Source organism: Aphelocoma coerulescens, chromosome 3 (assembly GCF_041296385.1).
Source record: "Aphelocoma coerulescens isolate FSJ_1873_10779 chromosome 3, UR_Acoe_1.0, whole genome shotgun sequence".
NCBI lineage: Eukaryota > Metazoa > Chordata > Aves > Passeriformes > Corvidae > Aphelocoma > Aphelocoma coerulescens.
The window spans coordinates 64,913,168-64,933,979 of record NC_091016.1 but is presented as its reverse complement, the minus strand read 5'-3'; the positions used below and the strand labels follow the sequence as shown (position 1 = coordinate 64,933,979).

The 20,812-nt window shown below is 40.2% G+C and overlaps 1 protein-coding gene across 1 annotated transcript in view; it reads right to left on the bottom strand.

Annotated features, from left to right (window-relative positions):
* CNKSR3 (CNKSR family member 3) overlaps positions 1-20,812 on the bottom strand; it is a 52,571-nt gene that overhangs the window by 14,175 nt on the left and 17,584 nt on the right. The window contains exons 2-5 of the mRNA XM_069010639.1: positions 12,981-13,144; positions 5,642-5,844; positions 4,241-4,328; positions 1,669-1,710 (exon numbers count right to left, since the gene is read on the bottom strand). Of these exons, the coding sequence (XP_068866740.1) occupies positions 1,669-1,710; positions 4,241-4,328; positions 5,642-5,844; positions 12,981-13,144 (497 nt within the window). The remainder of the gene's footprint in view (positions 1-1,668; positions 1,711-4,240; positions 4,329-5,641; positions 5,845-12,980; positions 13,145-20,812) is intronic.

The following is a 20,812-nucleotide window of genomic DNA, read 5'->3' as shown; positions in this document are numbered from 1 at the left end:
CTGTCTAAAAAAATAAACACACAAAATACAGCAAAAAAAATGAGTTTAGGGTTTGATTGCTTTAACCAAAATACGACTCATTAAAATATTGAAACATTTTGATGATTCCTTGTGGGAACAGTTGACAGTTTTTCATGTTTCTCTGTATTTCTACTATGAGAATACAACTGGCCACGCGTCACAAAAAGTGATGGGCTGGCCACTAGCATATTTGCACAAAACCTTACAGTATAAGGTAGGACATCCAGCACTTAAATGCTTCTGCAGTACTTCTCTCCACTGTGCCTCTGAACTGACCTCTTCTGGAATGCTTACACAGGCAAGGTTCATATTTTCTTTTGACCAAAACATAACTGACTCTAAGCCAACATTATAACTAACGGCTAATTCTGACCTTGGCATGTGTGTCAGTAAAGTTGGAGGCAGAATGGCTTTGCCTTGTAGAACATGTAACTATCAGAATGTCTAATCAAACATGAAAAAAAGAAGAAAAAGAAACCACTCAAAAAATCTGTGCCCTCTCTACACTCACAGGTTTCATAATGTCTCACTGTGTTTTCTGTCTTGATATCAACTGAAGCAAGGCTGACACTCAAGAGTAGGTTACAAAAGCTTAGAGGAGAGGAGAAAGAGAGAGAGGATTAGTACGCAGTACTGATCAGTACTAACAGTACTTAGGTATAAACAGTTTGGGAACCAGCAAGGTAAGTCACCTCTCACAAGGGGCTGGAATCCTTCAGTCAAAGTAGACACACAATTACAGAATGGGGGGGAGCTGTGTCATAGGAAGACATTGGTTTGGAGTACAATGGCCCCTGGAAACAATAGCTCCAACATTTTCTGCTTTGTTTTACGTCAGATTTATAGAGCAGCAATAAAATAAATGAAAACAATGTTTAAGTGTGAATGTGAGGAACTGCTCAAACAAGGGAATTCCAAACAACAATACCTACTTCCAGTGTGGGTGTGCACAAACGGAAAAAGAAAGATGCAGAAAACTCCCTTTTACGTGGTCTCATTATTTATGAACAAAATTATTTTTAGTTATTGTGCTACTAAATTCCTAAGCATCTATGAGCTACCGGAAGGCCTTATCAAAGAGCACAGCCTGGTTCATGTCAAAAGCAGGAAGCGATGATTAACTGTTACAAAATATAAAAAGCATTCCATTACACTCTGTGTTTGGTCACAAGGCTGCTTCAAACAACCCTGGTAACTCAAGCTCAAGTACAGAGCCAGAATTTCAGTCCTGTGGCAGGGCAGTTCTTTTACATGAAGAAGCACAATAAGGCAGAGTGTCTGCCTGTTAAGGCACTAAATGCACTTCACAGGCATAATTGGTTTATTTAGCCTGTGATCACTTTACAGTACTACTCTGCCCTTGAAAATTTGAGGTTAAATTCTCTTGGAAAAATAGCTGTGTAATGAAACTTTAAGGAATACTTGACTCTGTGCTATTGTATTATCATACACACAATCCATCTGCTGAAATGTCAATGATTTCCTCTACATTAAAGAATATTCACAAAACAAGCCATAGTAATGTTTCCTTGCATGATATGCTTGTGCATTTGGGACCGAAAAGCTGTTGTCAATACAGCCAGCATAGAAGCAACTGAAATGAATGTGATTGCAGATAACTGAGTTTCAACAGAAACATAAACTTACCACAGTCTGGACTTTATCTTCCATGTCAGCCACAGTGCAATCCTAAAAATAAAACAAGAACAAAACCCCTATATTAACCAATAAACATGGAAACAAATCATCTCTGAAAACCCTGCAAAACTTCCATTTTAACCTCAAATAGAAATAGTTATTCATGCTGCAGGGATTAGTCAGATTAGTTTCACCCAGCAGGGCTCAAAAGGACTGTTAAGCAACTATTTTCTGGCCCTGGTAGAAAGCAATAATAAACCTTGAAAACTAAGAGAATGTAGGATTCAATTACAGCAGCTGACTTTTCCAGAAAAGCAAAACCCTGCACAAATAAAATCAGATTCTCAGAAGGCCAGGCAGATGTGTTTGCCTTACATAAACACCAACTCAGGTACTCCTCTGTCCCAGGCATCAAAATGGATCTAAAGCATACTGTTAAAAATAGAAGGGAAAGTGAATTTATTAAAATATGCTATCAATGACATTCCTGAAGGGCAGAGGACTGCACAAAAGGCATTATTTACACAGCCCAAGTATAAAAGTCTTTGAACTGAAACAAACTACAAACTATTGTTCATGTAACAAACTACAAAAGTCATCACTGTTTTCTGCAAGAAGTACTGAACTGGAGAATGATATTTTCTCAGATTAAAAAGTTAAAACAGCACATAAATAATAAAACAAGATTTACAATATCTACAAGGAGAAAATCCCCAAGCATTTTAATAAGCTTAAGGAGGAGTCATGTTGGAGAAGTGTGTGGAGGACTTTCCCCTGCTTTTCTCTGCTAAATACATCTGCACAAATCAATAGCAAATGCCACCTATCATCACGCAGCCAAAATTCTCAATATTGCAACGTCCTTCTGCTCCTACTCATTTCTGTTTACACTGTTAATTATTTCAACCTTAAAGTTTGACACAGAACTTTAAGTGGAGTAAAGTCCTGTCCTTGAATCTATATAGCTATCATTGAAGTTAACTAGAATCTTCTTGCATTCCTGCCTTGTTTATTATTCACTCACTTTTATACACCATTTATGATTATGCAGAGCAGCATTGGTTCCACAAAAGCCACTCTGGCCTCTTCTTCACCATTAGGACTGACCACCTGTTCCTATGGTCTATACCCTAATAAGAAATTCTTTTGAAGTCTAAAAATCCTCCTAAAGATTTTTCAACTGTATCTCTTTTCCACATCAGCAGACTCCTTCAGACTATTTGAGCATATGTGCACCATCTCAGGACAAAATCATGCTGGTTCTTCCCTCATTAATGCTTTTTCTCCTATGTACCAACCCCATTCTTTATTATAGCTCATATCAAATTGGCAGAGAAGTAGTCTGACATTTTTTAAAAGGCCAGGGTTGTGTTCACAACCTCCATTCCCCTGCCATCAAAGGCTGATCTAACCAAAAGATTAGACACCATTTTTAGCAGTTTTATTAATACATTCAGCAATCTCATATCTGAGTTCCTGTAGCACTCTTGGGTGAAGACCACCTGCTGCTAGAAACACTGTTTTACTGCACAATCTTCACATCTGTAGCTGTAAATCACTGACTCTGCAATTGCACACGGAGCACCCCAGCAAGAAGGGCATTGAGCAGCAGGCATGCACACCTTGGAGCACCCAGACCCCATCCTTTCACAATGACACAACTGACATAATCAGGTGCCACCACAGCTTGACAACTCAGGATGTCTCTGTCCTTTGACATCATCTCTTCAGCATGGGGAGGGAACCACCCATGACACAGGGCATGGTCCTTCAGAGTTCCAACATTGTATGGGCACAGAATAATGGTTATGAGCAAGTTTGGCAGTCACTGAAGTGTTCACACAGTGCTTCACAGCCAAAGCAGTGCCACGCTCTCAGAACAGTCTCAAAGACAGGCAGCATTATCAGACAGCAAAATTATGCCAATTGCCAAGATTGCCACAGTTGCTACATGTCCTTTTAGATGTTATCTGTACAAGCACTCATCATACAGCTGGTAAATAAAGTTTTTAAAAATACTGTGGTCTGGCAGTAGTGGCAGAAGCAGCCAGGCTAGTGGGACTTGTATCATAAAGGTGGCAGCTCCTTCCCTTACATGCAGCATTTCCCATTTGATGGCTAAAACATTCTGCATGGGACAAGATCTATGGAGTCTGCAAGCATAGGTATAAAAACCAATAGAGCCACATTTTTGTTTAGAGTTAGCACTGATAACTGTTTTTCAACATGCTGCTTGGAATGTGAAAATCTTCACATGCAGATCAACCATTTCAAAGACTAACCCTCTTTCCAGTAAAGCTCAAGAAAATATGAGTATCCTTTAAGCTGCAGTCACTTAAGATACAGCCAGCAATACCAAAATTGGTAATTAAATTCAGGGGCAGGGGGAACAACAAAAACCACCACAACTCAGAAACACAAACAACTGACACTGACCTTCAGGGACGTTCCAAGTTAAAAGTAAGCTGTCATTCCCAGAACTGCCTTTCATTATTACTCAGCACAAAGCAAGCACATTACTTCCCCAAACATCCCCTTTCCTTCCCTTTTGGAAAGCAGAAAGGAAAAGAAATCAGCTGACCTTCTGAACAGTAGTAGTGAGGTCCAAGCAGAGCTGAATGATTCTGTTCTTCATTGATGAAAAGTCAGCAATACCTGTAAATGGGGTCCTACAACAAGAGAAAATTCCCCTTAGATTGGAGGGACTAGCCTTCTCCCATTCAATCTTACCAGTGAGGAAGAGCATATGGGAGTAAAGTGCTGCAACTCTGACATTAGCACAAGTGTGAGGGTAGTTTTACAATGTAAGTATTCCTGACTGCATAGTCCTGCTCCACTCACAAAACTGGGAATTGTCTAGCTCTGTGGTAAGCAAGTTCAGAGAGCAGAACCAGAAGAAATGGTCGGTTTGCCAAACTGCAGTTCTCTCACTTGCAAGCTCAAGTCAAATGATATGGTGGTGTAAAAATCACACCCTTGGGTTTACCAGTGAGTAAACCTCCAACTTTCTGACTGGACAAGGAAAAAACAATTCTCCAAAAGAAGAAAAATGGGTTTTCACATTTTACACACAGAGGTGCAGCAAGACAGAAAAGAATCATTATAGGTAGGGCAGCTTCAGGGCCTGTAGAGTCCTACATCTGACCCTTCAGACAGCTACAAAACCTAGAAGAGGGGTTGAGAAGTAACTATAGAAGTTTGAAAATGGACAAGCCAGCAATTTGCTGGCTGTGAGTTTCAGAAAAAAATTTAGAGTGAGCTGCCAGCAACAGAGTGAGAGGAGAGAACCAGGTGAGAGGCACAAACTGTTAACATCACTGCCTGGACACAGACCAACTCCTTGCTTGAGAGCAGGATAAAGGATAAAAGTGCTCCTTGCTGCCAGTCCCTGTGCAGTTATCCTCCTAACTTCCCTTCTCAGGAGAGCTAGCAAGGGCTTCGAGAATTTATGTTCATCTGTTATTGTGGACTGCACCCCTGCCAGCATCTGACCTGCTGCAGGTATAACAAAATAACTCTGGTTCTTTCCAGGCAAAAAAAACCCAATTAAATAAGACAAAAAAAAGAGAAGACAAAACAGCAGAAGGATAATCTTTCCCACTGCTCAGTTTTCAAATCACATAGCTAAGGCTGTGATTTCAGCAGAACATTAAAAAAAATCTTTCAGGAAGGGACTTGCCAATGACGAATAATTTAGAAGCTGGGAAAACCATATGTATGAGAAACTGACCTAGAAGGGAACGCTCAAACTTTTATAAATATCAGTTTGTGTGCAATGTTAACAGATTTATTTGTTTTAGCAAGAGTGGAAGTGCAAGAATAGATACCCTGGCTTAAATTTATCCACTAGAGGCCTTCTAGCAACACCAAAAAAGGGGATTAGTGACATCAAGATCTTTCCATCCAAGCATCTAGGAATTGCCCTACAAAGAGAAGCAGTTCATTAGAGCAGCAAATTAAAATATGACCATTTTATTCTTACCTGTCCAACCATGCAAGCAAGGCCTTAGCAGCACCAATAAGCTCTACGACAGAAGTAAGGAAGTCAGTCGGGGGCTTGCGAGAGGTATTTCCATCATAATTTGAACTTTTCCTACGGCTGCTGATGTAATTTTGCAGATTGTTGGATGACCCTCGCAGCTTGAGAACCAGGTTCTTCATATTGTCTGTTTCAAGGCCATAGTTCTGCAAGAAATATTATTAAGCTTGATAAATATCCTTGTTGAGTTCTCCTATTTATCATACCACAAGTTAAAAGCTCATATGGGATGAAAAGTCTTGAGGATTTGCACAACTTTCTCATGGGTTTTGGCAAAAATACCTTCTAAGATTTGTTCTGCACTATAGCCACTAAAGAATACTTTTGTGGGTGCCAAACCTCAATTTCTGACATTAATAAGATTTAAGGACACTTTTTCACCAGAATGAAGTCCCAACATCCTAACAGATATCACTTACTTGTTAATAACAGGATTGTGTTGTTTTTCTTTTTGTTAAAGAAGAGCAAGCTTTTTTTTTTCTTAAAATGTTTTCTATCCTGTGGTAAATAAACACTGAAGTAACATTTCATTCACAACTAAACACAAGTTAAATCTGGTAAGAGATGAAAACACCAACAGGAAGCAAATGAAATTTTGCAATCAAAAGCTTGAGTAAATATTTGGATCACAAGTTTTCAGTAACTGTGCTCCTTGACTACAACAGTGCAATTATTTGCAAGTTTGAGGACAGCATTAACATTATACATGGTAATTAAACCCATTTTTAGACATCATATTTCTCACTCATTTACAAAACCTAAAAAAAAAAAATCTGAGTCTTGCCTACAACTTCAACTTTATAAATTCAAATTCCTACTTTTCTTGAGGGAAAAATAAACCAACAACAAAACAACAAAAAAAACCCACCCCCACCAGAACAAAACAAACAGAAAAAAATATAGGAGTCCTGTGCTTCTCTACTCTTTTGCTGCTGCAGATCCTTGCAACTAACTTCCAAGTTCCATAGTTCAGTCAGATATACTATTTTCTTGGGGTGACAATTCTCTTGGGTACCAAACCAAGACAAATAACTACTCTTTCTACTTTCCCACTCAAAAATCTAAACCAACTAAACCAAATTTTAATTCCATTCAATTCCTATTTTCCAGGAGTTCCTAATACCTCCACTCAGGATCACAGCACCGCCCAGGCTGAAGGGGAGCTTCAGAGGTCTCAGACCAACCTCCTGCTCACAGCAGGCTCAACTGTGAGCTCAGACCAGCTTATTCAGGATTTTGTCTTGTCAGGTCTTGAAAATCTCCAAGGACAGAGACTGCACAACCTCTCTGGGCAGCCTGATCCACCTGGTCTGACTGTCCTCAGAGTAAGAAAATGTTTCCTTATATCCAGCCTGAATCTCTTGTTTCAACTTCTGCCATGCACAGCCCATCCTGACAACTGTTACCCACCATGGTGGGTGCTGGGGAGCTGCTGCTGGATCTCCCTGGAGCCATCTCTTTCCCAGGCTGAAGAAGTCCCAGTCCCTCAGCCTCTCCTCAAGGGCAAGTACTCCAGCCCTGACCAAGCTGAGAGCCCTCCACTGATCTTGCTCTGGTTTCTCCTTACCTTTCCTGTACTTAGGGGCAGGGGGCCTATTTAGACTAATGAGTGACCACTAAAGGGTTATGAACACTCCCCTCCCTCTCCCGTTAATGCAGACAAGGATGCTGCTAGGGCACACTGCTGACTTGTGGCTCCATTCCCTCCAGGGTGAAGCATGTGTAAAACAGGCTGGAATATTTCAGATTAAGTCATTTACAAAATGTGAGACAGAATCTTTGACCCAAAGAAACACCTCCACAGAGTACGGAGAGGTTTCAGCTATGCAGCTACCTTTAAAATACTACTACCTCCTAAGGGTAAGATCCCAGTGGGTGTAAGTTACAAAAGTGCCTCCCTCCTCTACCTCTTGGCAAGGAAATACCCTTCATGTGCAGCCAGGAGTAGGGGTTGAAAGGATGTGTCCAATTTTAAAAAATGCAAAGGATATCCTTAAATTTTCCAGGATCACAGAAAGGGAAAGATCTGGATTACTAAACAATTTTAAAGTACTTGCACACTGAGATGTGTGAACTTACCACCTTTTAATTTTAATAAAAACAACAACAAAACACAAAAAGACCCCCAGCAGCACAGAGCATTGTTTGGATGCATTTCTTGAAGTTAGTTTTTTCCTCCTCTCAGAGGATTGCATATTAGTCTACTTGAAGGAATACTTTTCCACAAACACATCTGGATGTGGGGCAAATTCCTATGACCACAAGAAAGCAGCCACATATCAGAATTCCTCCCCTTAAAGAGGGGAAGTAGAGGATGCTGACCCCCTGCTTTCACAAAGGGACAGAAAACACTTTTCCTGTGCAGAGGTATAACCACCTAATCACTCTGATCAGAACTTTAAAGTTTTCATATAATTATCTCCAGATCTTTCCCTCTTTCATTCAGGGGCAGAAACTGTGCCAACTACCTGTGGGTGTTTGAGATTAGACATGGCACCAGCATTTAAGAGGACACGTGTTGATATACCAGGTAAGATTTTGGATTTGGCCTTAAACATTCACATACCCCTTATCACACCTCTTTCACTTTATTCATACCACAGGTGAGTCTGATGCAACTCTTCAAGGTCAGGTAGTTTTTAAAGAATTCTGTCAAGTAGTTCTGAGTTTTGAAGGAGACTTCAGCAACACATGTTGCCTCTAGGGATGCAGGGGCTCCAGCTCATAACTGCAGCTGGTGTCCCCAACAGACTCTCAAGAGCCACATCACAGCCAAGCTCTAGGTCCCTGCTCTAAGCTCTCCTACGCTTCCCCCAAAGAGGCCACAGAGTGCACGCCCACTGCTAAACCAGCAGTTTGTGCCCTAGGAAAGCACTACACCTATGCAGCACACCACAGGGCATGCAGCTCTTCAGTACCAGGACACCAAATTATCCAACTTTGCATCATCCCTCATGGATGAACTTTCCCGGAAATATGCATCATCACAACCCAAGAGACCTCTGCTCCACAGGCACGCCAGTCTCCTCGCCTGTCTGCTCTGATACACATAAAACATTTTGCCCCTTCACCAGATACAGCAATGCTTCTATCCAAGCTGAAAGTGTCTTGACCAGCTCTCACATCACCAACTATTCCTGCTCCTTCACTTGCAAGGTCCAGTCTCTTGGGAGGGCTAGCTTGGGGATCTAAATAATACAAAGAAATCTAATCCCTTGGTTTAGCTCCCTGAAGTAACTCACTTCAGGGTCAGGTGAGTGCAAACACAAAAGATCACTAATCAGAGGACAGGAGGGGGTGGAGACAGCAGCTGACTTGGATTAATTTAACTTGTCATAGAACTGTAGTCCCAATTCACAACAGATAGGAATGTTGATATTGTGGCAGCACACCAAATAGCCTTCACAGTGACACATAGCTGAAGTGAAAATCTTAGCAGGCTTTTCTTGAAATATTTCCACAGGACTAAGGCTACAAGAGTTAACAAATTATTATTTAAGCAACCAAAAGGTTTTAGATGTTGCTCATGAACCAAAGAAGAGGTTACATTTTACTATCGCTCCTGATTTTAAACATCAAAGTTGTTTTAATCTAAACACAGGCTGAAGCCAGCGGTCAAGAGCACCCAATGTCAAACATTCCCAGGCTATTACTCATTAACCTGGGGAGCCACATGCAGGGCTGGAGGAGAGGCAGCACCCACACGTGCAGGAGAGAGCACATGAGAGCACTCCTTCTAAACTCCATCACATTTAATGAGAAAAACTAATTTAACCAAATGAGGGCTCAAGGTCGGGCAGCCAACATAACAAGAAAAAAAAAAAAAAAAACAAAAAAAAAAAAAAAAAAAAAACAAACCACCACACTAACTGAAGTCAAAAAAGCAGAGCAGTTATTTCAGAGATGAACTGGCCTGATGAAGAGCTCTGCCACTGCTCAGGGACAGCATCCCCTTCCCTTTCACAGCCATGTTCACATGCTGCAATGTGATGAGTTGGACATGCTGGCTGACTGAACTGAAAACCTGCTCTGGGAAAAAAAATTAATAAAACCAGTTCAAATACTTGCTCAGAAGCTGATCCAAGTCACTACAGGCCTATATAAACAGTAGAGTTAACACAAGGTACTGTCACAGTCACCCATTCTTGCTCCCTTTTAACAAAAATGTGTTCTAAAAAATCCTTTGGAGTAGCAAATTTCCTAATAAACAACACATAATTTGAAACCTCTAAAAAAATGAAATCTTATGTGTCAGTGCACAGATACCCATTGACAGTGATTAGGGCCTAAAGGGTAAGTCTTCATGTATGCATGTTTTATTTCATGTTATGATGTTATATTTTGTTACACTGCAAATATGCTGGCAGAACATTACTACCAGTAAAATTATCAAAGGCACGACTATGTTCTTTTTTGGTTTATGGGTTTTTTCGGGTTTGGTTTTGTTTTTTTTTTTTTAATTGTATATAATTAGTAGGTCTTCATTCTAACTTCAAGAAAAATCCACTGCTCTTTTGTTTCCAAATGCTCCCATCATACAGTGCAGGCAAAGATTCAGAAATCGAATCCAAAGAACACATGAAAAGTGAAAATATTTGCATAGTTTCCTGCTTGCATTGTTTTATGTTCATTGAGCCCTCAAAGGCTTGTTTTCTGTCCCTGCTTTTGTGGTTTGAAAAGCAAAGTTGTGTATGTTTGTTCCCCCCTTCCCCAAATACTTCAATCAATAAGGAAACATGATCTTTCTTCCATCCCTTTCCCCCCCACACACCAAGCAGATACTAGCCACAAAAAGCTGGAAGTTGATGATTTTTTTCCCCTATGGGGAATTCAGGTCCTTTGACACATCCTCTAAATTCCTCAAAAAAGTCTTCAACACCTGTTCAGAAAACTCTATTAGACCAGCTCAAGAGTAACAGAAATGTGTGCTCAGAGGAAACCTTCATTTTCTATCCCAGTCCACACTCTCCTGCTGACTCTTCTGGATGCTGCATATGCAGCCACTGCTACGAGGACATGAGGGAACACTGCTTCATCACCAAAGCAGTAGAGAAAGATGCATTAATTTCTCTTTCACACCAGAAACTTACTTTCATATTTTTAGCTCAGTGCTGCCAAATAGTATCCAATGCCTATAAAACCTAAATTAAAAAAATCAGGCGCATTTGGTGTCCTTTCTCAAGGAAAGGACTATGTTCACCTTTTATTTAGTGACTGATTACTGAGGCTGGAATGGTGGTGAATGCTTGAAAAGAGACACTGCAGGAGGAAGATGTTCCAAAGAGAGTTTCCTCACTGTATTTAGAGCCACATGTGTTCTTGTGGTGTGAGGGAACCAAAGCACTGATCTGAAGGAAACTCAGCTGGGAAACTGCCAAAGCAAAACTAGATAAAAAAGGAAATTCTTCTAGAGAACTCCAGGACTGGGAAACCACCAAAACCCCCTCTCAGCCTTTCTCTGCCAAGAATGACAGCCTTCAAAGAGTGACATCAGGCTGGCCCAGCCAATGCCACACTTCCACTGTGGGAGCTGACAGCATAGTGGGGGTGCCAGTGGGGTCAAAAAAGGGGGAAGAAAAGGAAAAAAAAAAGATAAAGAAACAGGCAAAAAAATAGCTGCTTTGCTTACAAGGCCCCAAAAGTTGGGCAAGTGTCAGCATACATACAAAATAGTCACTAAACAATAAACATTCCCACTTTCAAAGAACTAACACAGTGGAATCAGAAAACCTCTCTCTTGCACAAAAAGAAGAAACAACAAAAAAAATTAGCTGTCACTAGCATTTAGTAACCCCTTGGAAACAAAATCAGTAGTGATTCTATGCAATTCCAAAAACTCAAGGGAACAGGCATCAAGAAGGTGGCAAAGGGCATACTGAAAACACGGGAATTCTTCCTTCACCTCTTAAAAAGGGAACAAGGACATCTCAGCTGTAATATGCAATATCTGTCCAATCCATTAACTTGAGCTGCATTTCACAAAGGATTTCCAGAAATGGGTCTGAGGTCAAAACTTTTGTCTACAAAGGAAATTAGAAGGAAATTGTAGGAGATAAAGGACAGCTTTAGGTTCTGGCAGTTGTCCAGCTTTGTTCACTTTATTCTAATTTTTTTAAGAGAATAAAATAGTGCCTTTGGGGACTTCCACATAGATTACTTCAGTCAGGACCACAGACAGCCCACACTACATTTACTAACTCACCAGACCCCTGCACTTGCCCAACAAGTTCTTTCCCACACCATTAACTGCTTTTCAGTCTAGTTACATTCTTCTATTAGGTTTTCAAGTTAATGTTAAAAATTTTTGGTAGATCAAATACATAAAGGAAATAAAATGTCTTTCAAGTATAAGAGTAACTCTTTTGAGAATCATTTTAGATCATTTGAAGAGATTTCATTACATATGCCTCTTTCAGTACAATTTGCTCCAGGTTGTGGAGTAGGAACACTCCCTGTAGCACCTCTCTGCAGCAAATAAAACACGTTATCACACAGGCAATAAAGACTCTCCATTTTAAGAAACATATGCTTGCTGCTGCAAGCCTTGCCTAATGTAGGGAAGACAGGCCAGTTCTGGCCAAGGAATCATCAGGCAGGCTTTCCCACCCTCCTCCCTGATGTAATTACATATACCTCTGGTGCTCATTACACTGCATTACATCAAACAGGCCTTCAAGACTGTGACCAAACTATGGCTTTTAAATAAAGCCTGTGCTAGTAAAACAATCCAATACATATTTATTCTTTTCAGAATATATTTGTTTTCCAAGTATCTGCAGTTATATATCAGGAGTAGGACAAAGGAACAGCTTAAGTTCTGAATCCAATGAAAGTTCAACTAGACTGTAACTGAGGTGGCTAAACATTCCTCATTTCAAGAATTAATTTTTCTTCACTTCCAATGTTTGCTACGGAATTACCCTAAATCCATTTCAACTGATGTGAGGAACTTCTATCACCTGTCGTTTCAACAGTGTGCCTTCTGTCTTCTGAGACAAACTGTTCACTGACAGGAGCCACAAGATCTAACAATGTCATTCAGACATCTTCCTTTGGAAGTGCAACCAAATGAATTAAAGTTGCCTCTTATCAGGAAAAAGTTAAAGAGCTATTAATACAAAACTTGCAAGAATTAAACAAATTCTTACTGTTTTCTTCTATTGTGATGTGTAACAGAAAGCAAGAGACAAAGGTATTCTGGTTTCATCAATCTTGCTTTGGTTATTCACCCAAAAAAGCACTTTAAGGAATTCGTTGCATATCTGTTCACCACTTAACTAACCAGTGCACACAGGAGATCCACAGCCTCTAGAACCAGTTCCTGGTGTCCAATCCTTGAGATACCTAAGTCTTCAAGGTCCTGGTGAGAAATCTGTAACAGTTGTTCACCATTTATCTTCTCCCGTTCAAATTTATGGACATACTGCTGCAGGCAATCATCCAGGCCTACCAAAACACAAAAGTGAGACAAGGGGGCATCAGAAACAAACAAACAAAACAAAAGGAAAACAAAAACAAAACCAAGAAAACCACCACCACAAAAAAAAACCAAAAACAAACAAAACAAAAAAAAAAAAAACACCAAAAAAAACACCAAAGAAAACCCACAAAAAAACCACCTTGCAAAAGGAAGAAATTTTAAGTTCATACAATGTACAATGCAGAATTATGAAATAAATTTGCAGTGTGACTGAGGTTGTACCACGGGAGCATAGAAACAGAGCACATAAATTATGGGGATCTTTGGGTTACCTAAGTCAATGCACAACCTGCCTGGTCCTTGTAGATCAAGCTCAGCCAGTAAGAACGTACCTTTGTTGTCTGCACAGGCAAAGTGACCAAGGGACATACACATCAGGGTAACCCAAACCCTGAGGGGCATCCAGAACAACAACAAAAAAATAACAACTGTCAAAAAAAAGAAAAAAATCCAAGGCAAGAGCAAAGATCTTGCCCAAAGCCTAGTTAATCAAGCAAAAAAACAAAAGCATAAAATGACAAGGAAAATTAACAAAAAAATAAAACACAAAGGCAAAGCAATCAAAAGGATGTTTGGATCAAGTATCATTATTACATTGATTTATAAGACCCTGTAGCTTCCTGAAGCAGCTATTGCTTCCCCTTGGTAAGGATCAACAACACACACCACTAAGAAATCTAATTCATTTTTCTATCTTGAAGTGTTTTTAAAACAGTTTAGACTATTTTGTCCCAGAAATATCCCCCAAATCCTCCCCTGAAACTGTGATTCTATGATCCTGTTCTCTACAGTAGGTTTTCCCAAGTGATTACAGAAAGTGTTTCTGGTTTTCATCTAATTTTACTAAGCTTCATGTGTTAATCCTGTTTCCTTGTGTATTCTTATTTCCTCTGCTGTTTAAGAGCCTGCAAGCAGCAATAATCTTGGGGGGGAATTTGGATGGATGTTTTATTTTAAAGATGTTGCGGTGCTCTTGTTACTCTGTTCCCCTTCAACATACTGGGTAGAGCAAAAAGAACAGCCACAATTAGGTCTGCTTCATAGGAATACACCACATTCATTTAAAACAGTTGACATGAGCAAAAATTCAGATTACACATTTGACATCTACTTTGTATGCTCCACAACAGCTACATTGTTTCACCATTCCTTTTTAAAAGGAGGTGAGCCTTTAGTTGAATAAAGGATGTTTATGCACAACACTGACTCAAAAGGAAACCATTGAGATGGACAGGATACCGAACACAGCAGATGAGAAACACGAACAGCATCCTGAACTACACAGAAATAAGAGCCAAAAGACCAGCACTCAGTTCCACTTGTGGAGCCGCAGCAGCAGCCTGCAAAACAAGCACTCCCAGCACACTCTACCACCAAGAAAACACTTGACACAAATCCCAAAGGGGGTTTGAGGAGTCCCATACTCACTTCCAACAGCGGCAGGAGCAGCCGCTGCTCCCTTGCAGTGCCTGCTCACAGCAGATGTGCAGAGGATGGGCTCCCAAAGGCACAGGCTGACTAAACGCACACCACTTGCCTTTTCAAGTTAATGAGGACAGAGACACCCCTTTACATGACTCGAGTAAGCTTAATTATTAGAGCAAATCAACATCTGGCTGAACAAACTCGACTCCTCCCCGTGCAGAGCTACCAGTGCACGCAGCTTGATTTTTAAGCACAATTATGAACGGGAAAACCCGCATGCAAGACTAGCAGAGTCTCCCAGGGCTACAGTTGTTCAGGGTGCACTCTTGTTTCTTCCCTTATGTCTTCAGAAAGCTGCACAAATTTTGTAAATTGAGCCCACTGTTCTCTTTCCCACAGGCACCAAATTCCCCCTTAGCCTATACAAACTCTTTTCCCAGGAAAAATAATAAAAAAAACCTGGCTTTCATTGTTTAACAATTTATTTTTTCAAAGAAATTCACAACCAAGGCTGACATACAGTGCACATATTTGGCATTCCCAATTTTTATTGCTGCCTTGCAGACAACTGTTTCCCATCATTTGCTCTTGTAAGCCCATAGTTTCCAGTACAAGCTACACAAACACCTAAAATAAAAAAAACTTCACTCAGCATGCAGTTAAGATTTTATTTTTTAAGGGTTTTTTTGATGCAGTGTGGCTTTTGCCTGCTATCCTTTCTAGAACTCCATTCTCTACTAAAACATGGAGACTCAGATGTATATATACTCCCCAAAAAATACAACTGTGGCTTTTAGCTGCCTTTGCTTTAACTCATGATTGCCCATTCTTGAAGGTCTACTACAACTTGAAAGGCTACTTTTATAAAAAATTTTAATTAAGAGTCCTTAAAAACAATATTTTTACAATCTAACTGTAGGACTATATTTTACAAAATAAGATACTGCAAAATTGCACAAATTTTGACTCAGAACAGCCAACACAGTGGCCCAGCTGCTCAGCTAGACAAGTATTTAAGATTAAGTGACCAAAACTATGCAAAACAGGAAGTGAAAACAGACCCATAAACTCATGTATTGGTAGATAGTTTAAGATGAGCTTACCAAAATTAGAAACATTGTTATTACTTTTACTGAGAAACACAGGGGGAAATATTAAACATTTTAATTGAGATTGCAACCACATTTTATAGCCAATCGTTTAATTTTCCATCATATGAACGAAATGTTTAAACATCATACGCAAATCAAAAGCATCGTGTGCAAACCACACTTCCAAGAGGGAAGGGAGAAGGGAGGAAAAAGGACTCATGACCCAGTTCAATAAATTTTAATAATATTTAAGCAAAGTTTTAAAATCTGCATTCAAATGTCACTAGTAGTCTAGTAGCTCGTTTTTTCCTTATTCCAAACATCTATATTGTTTCCATGTATTTTCTCCATGAACTTCAGAGCCTTATGGAGACTTGGTATTGCTGATTGCAATGTCCAGATATTGCTGAAGAACTTAGATGAACTAAAAACTATAAAAAGCAAGTCGAAATTACTTAGATAATTTCTTACATTACTTAGAAAGGTACTTTCTTACATGCCAGTAAGTGCACTATTAGCAGGTTCAAGCAAGAAAGTAGTTTTCTGTATTTTTGAAAAAAAATACAATTAAGACTGACATTGAAAAAGGTATCTATATCTATCTCCTTTATCCACTGAAGAGGCTTTCTCAAAGCTAATCTATTCATTTTCGACTCAAAAATGTTTTTAAAAAGCACTTGCCTCAATCATATATGTGAAATCTTTACATTTTTTCTTGGCATACAGCAAAACCATGCACAAAAGTATGTCCTCCCTATTTACATAATTGTTAGAGAATGAGGAAAGGTAGAAGTAAAAATAGCAATTGCAGAATATTATTCAAGTTTTAGAACACTAGTAGCAGAGATTTTTTGGGGGAAGGAGAGTGAGAGACAGACTAGTCCAGCTAGTGTTATGCATGTTGTGAAAACATTTCTGAGGAACAGCAGTGTAATTTGAACAAAACTCCCCCCCAAATTTTGGCAGGTGTAGAGATGTGCAATAGATCCTAAGAACTGTCTAGACTTCTCTGTCTAAAATAACCACCACGAAAAAAAGCACCCTAGAAGACATTCAATACCTTGCATTCATGCAAAAACATTAGGACAGAGCTTACACTTACGGATTTTCACCGATAGCAATCTCTGATTAAACTGATAGTAATCGGTTTCCATTAAGAAAGTTATTTTGTATAAGAATTGAGGGGAATAGAGAAACAACTTTGAGGGAGTTAAGGGTGAGGTTTGGGTCCAAGCCGTAACTATCAGTTTACTATTCAGGAAGAATTAACATTTCTATTGTCGAGAGATGTCAGCCATTGAGCAGGACATACCTGACTCCCCAAGAACTAGAGAGGTGTGTTTTGTGAGCAGAGTCGTTAAGCACTTTCAGGCTTTCCCCTCAACTTCTGCGTTTACCAAAACAATTGACCTACCATAAAGCAGCAATTAACTAATGTATTACAGGCACAGCTAACTCACCACCTCTTCTTTCCTCCCTCACTCTCTTGTCTTGTGATACCAGAGTCTCTACACAGAGTCTATACACTCCGACATAGCAGGGCAGAGGGGGCGGAGAGCAGGGAAGAGGAGATAGGGCAAGGAACTGAGGAAGGCACGGGGAGGGGAAGCTGGAATGTGACAGAGATTACACATTCAAGAACTTGAACAGATTCTCAGGACAGCTCATAAAATGCCAAAAGTTAACACCAGGAAATGGGAGGAGCACAAGCCACTTAAACAGCGGAAGAACTCACAAGTATAAGACCTTTTCCTTCACGTAGCAGGAACATGGAGGTCACTGCTCACTGTCTCAAGGAAATAAAGCATTATGATGATCATGTACTCTACTCTGGGTTGGGCAACTCTAACAAGCAGGCAGCACCTGGCATCAGGGCAGAACCAAGGTTCAACTACAACCCTCATCCCATTAAGGGGCTCCCTGGGACCTTGGACAGCCGGTTAGAATAGGATTGCTGAAGTCACCTTTGCCTCATCACCTTAAAACTGACCACCTAAAAAAGTCACTCTTATTCTGGTCTCCTCTTCAGGATCTATATTGTTGCCACTTTTAGTATCCAAAGATTCCTTGCACACATCAACTTCATCCCTCCCAAGCATTGAAAGATGATCAGTTCTGTGAGAATCTTCGGCATACCCCACGGTATGTGCCCTTATACCATCATTCATATTCCACATCATTTTATAACAGTCACTGTGATAGCTTCCTCCCATCATTTCTTCTATTTCCAGGACTGGAAGAAATTAATCAAAGAAAAAGCAGGAGGGAATCAAGGCAGCAAATGAACACTAGAAAGAGAAAATAACTACTTCATAAGCAGATGAACCAGCATCTGAGAAGGCAAATGAAAATAGGGAAAAAGGGTTTGCAAGGCAGCCAAAAGCTGAAGCAGCTCAGTAGGACAGATACAGGGTGAAAAGCAATAAGAAAAGTTCAAGGAGAAGAAAATAAATACACAGTTTTCTTTAATTTAGGACACAGTGGGAAGGTTTTTCACAGAAACATCAGATGCCATTCTCCCCCTACAGTATTATAAACAGAACCAGGGATGACTTTAACAATGGAATTCAAAGTTCTATAAAAGGAGGATAAAAAATTAAATCTGGAGCAGTCAGTAGAAACTTATTTCACTAATAATTTGAGCCTAGGTAAGAACTGACTCTCTAGGATCCACATGCCTGATTGTTATGATGCCTTTTCCTGGTCTTAAAATCAAGAGTCATACACGGTTAGAAGGGGAAAAGGGATTTTACCTTGGTATTTATTTTAAGGATCCTTAGGTGCACACGTCCAGGTCATATGCATCAAGATGCACCCTGCAAAATGCACACCCTAAAAGATCTGGTATAACATTATAGGTCTTACTAATTAGCATATCTATCAAAGATTCCCCAATGAGAGGCTCAAGTGAGCTCCCCTCCCCGAGGAGCCTTCCCCTGGATGGTTCTATCTTGGTTTACAGAATGAGTTCTGGAGAGGACCTTGGGGTCTGGGGCACACTGATCCCTAGCTACGAAGCTTCTAAAATGTTTAGTCTCTCAGCTTGACAAACAAGTCCAAGAATGTAGGCAAAAAGCACTAGGAATACAGAAGTTGTAAAAAAGGTATAAGAGGGGTATAAAAGAAAAGGCAAAAAATCTTCATGGCATCAGTTAGCTATCATCAATGTTTTCACATTTATCTTTCCAAAAGTTCCCAAAACAAAAGTTTAGCTATCAACTGGTGTGAGCCACTTTTACGGGCCAGAAAACAGCTCAAAGGTCTTCGTTTTCCAAGAAAATGCCTTCAAGAGATCTTTGTATTATTGTCTAGTACAAATGTGAAAAAACTTCCTTATTCCACTTTTTACTCTCACGTAATTTCACAATTAGTCATAACACCGTCACCATCTGAAGTATCAATAACTTAAAAAAAAAAAAACCAACACAGAATCAAAGAGCAAGAGCTCCTTATTATCACCATGAAAAAATGTCTCCTGCCTAAACCAGGTTGTTTACAAAGTAAGCTCTCCTCATGTAGTCAACTGTAAGCAACTCTTCTATGGTTTTGTCTAAGCACCTGCATCCCAATGAAGCAGGCACAATGTGCTGCCTCACCAGGCACTAGGTACGGCTTTGCTGAGGACAGGCATTGCCAAGAGCAGGCAGAATGGTACAGAAGTTTCTTGTCAGTCTGCCCCACCACACAGGAATGGTACCAGACAAATTGCTGGGCTCTGCCTGCCAGCCGGGATGCAAGGAGCAGCGCTCTCATTAAGGTCACAGCAGGACAGAGGGAAATGGTGAAGCCTTCAGCCTCGATGAGTGCTTTACTGTCCCCCCCCGACCGACAGTTGGACAGAAAGGCTTTTGCAACTTGTTTCTATTTTCAGTATTTCCAACTAGCATATTTAGCCTGCAAAAACAGGCTCCGTACACATGCACTCACATTACCTCAAAAAAATCCATTCATTCCATTCAAATCCATCCATAAACCCCTTAGCTTTTTTTTTAAACACAAAATTGAAAGCTTTACCTTGTAATAAAAGAATCTGTTGGTAAATTTGGGTTGTAAGCTATCCTGACCAGAAGGGAAACAGAGACTACAGTTTAGCTTTTAGATGCTCAGTATAGATACAATCTCAGACTGACAGCCCTTGTGTTATGCTACACTTTTTATCAGTCCTCCCTACAAAGCCACTGATTGCAACCATTCTGGCAGTGCCTATTACCTTGGTCCAGACAGTAAATCTGAGGACAAATCTAAGCTTTAGCACTTCACAGTCATGAAGTATGTTCAGGAAGAGTCAAAATAGCTTGCTGAACGCTTCCAATACTTCAGAAGTTTTGTAAGGCAAGACTTCTCTCTACAAAAACCAGAAAAATTTACTCAATATTTTCTTTCAAAAATATTTTTATGAAACTAAGCAGCCATGGAATAAGTTTTACAGAAGAAAATACTTTGGGGAGAAGGACATGATAAATGCATATAAAGCCAGAAGTGGCCAGAAAGAACACTGATTGCACATCATCTCTTCCAATACAGGAATCAGAAAGACGGTGAAGCAAGCATGCAACAGGTCCAAACAAGCAATAAAGGAGTGATTCTTCACATAGCAGTATGCAATGAATATTCAACATCCATACACAGGTTCAGGCAAAGGTGAAGAGGTTCATGAAAGAAAGTGCCACAGAAGTCAGGTCGAAGCAGAGATGGTCGAAGGCTTGAGGAAGCCTACAGAAGGAAGCACGATGTGTCATCTTTCCTCTTACACTACTTAAGTTACCCCTTTCTGGCAAACATTCAGGATGGGACACTTAGCTAGGCAGCACAGAACACAGGGCTATCACAGCTGTGCCATACACAGCACCAAAACGTAGATGGCAGCTTCCCTTTTAATTACTTTTAGAACCATAGAATGGTTTGGGTTGGAAGGGACCTTAAAAATCATCTATTTCCACATCCCTCCCTCCACCCCCCAGTATGGGCAGGGACACCTTCCACTAGACCAAGTTGCTCAAAGTCCCATCCAGCCTGGCACTGAACACTTCCAGGGATGAGGCACCCATGACTTCTCTGGGCATCTTGTTCCAGTGCCTCACCATTCTCAAGGGTGACAATGGTGAGCTCCTATTCTAA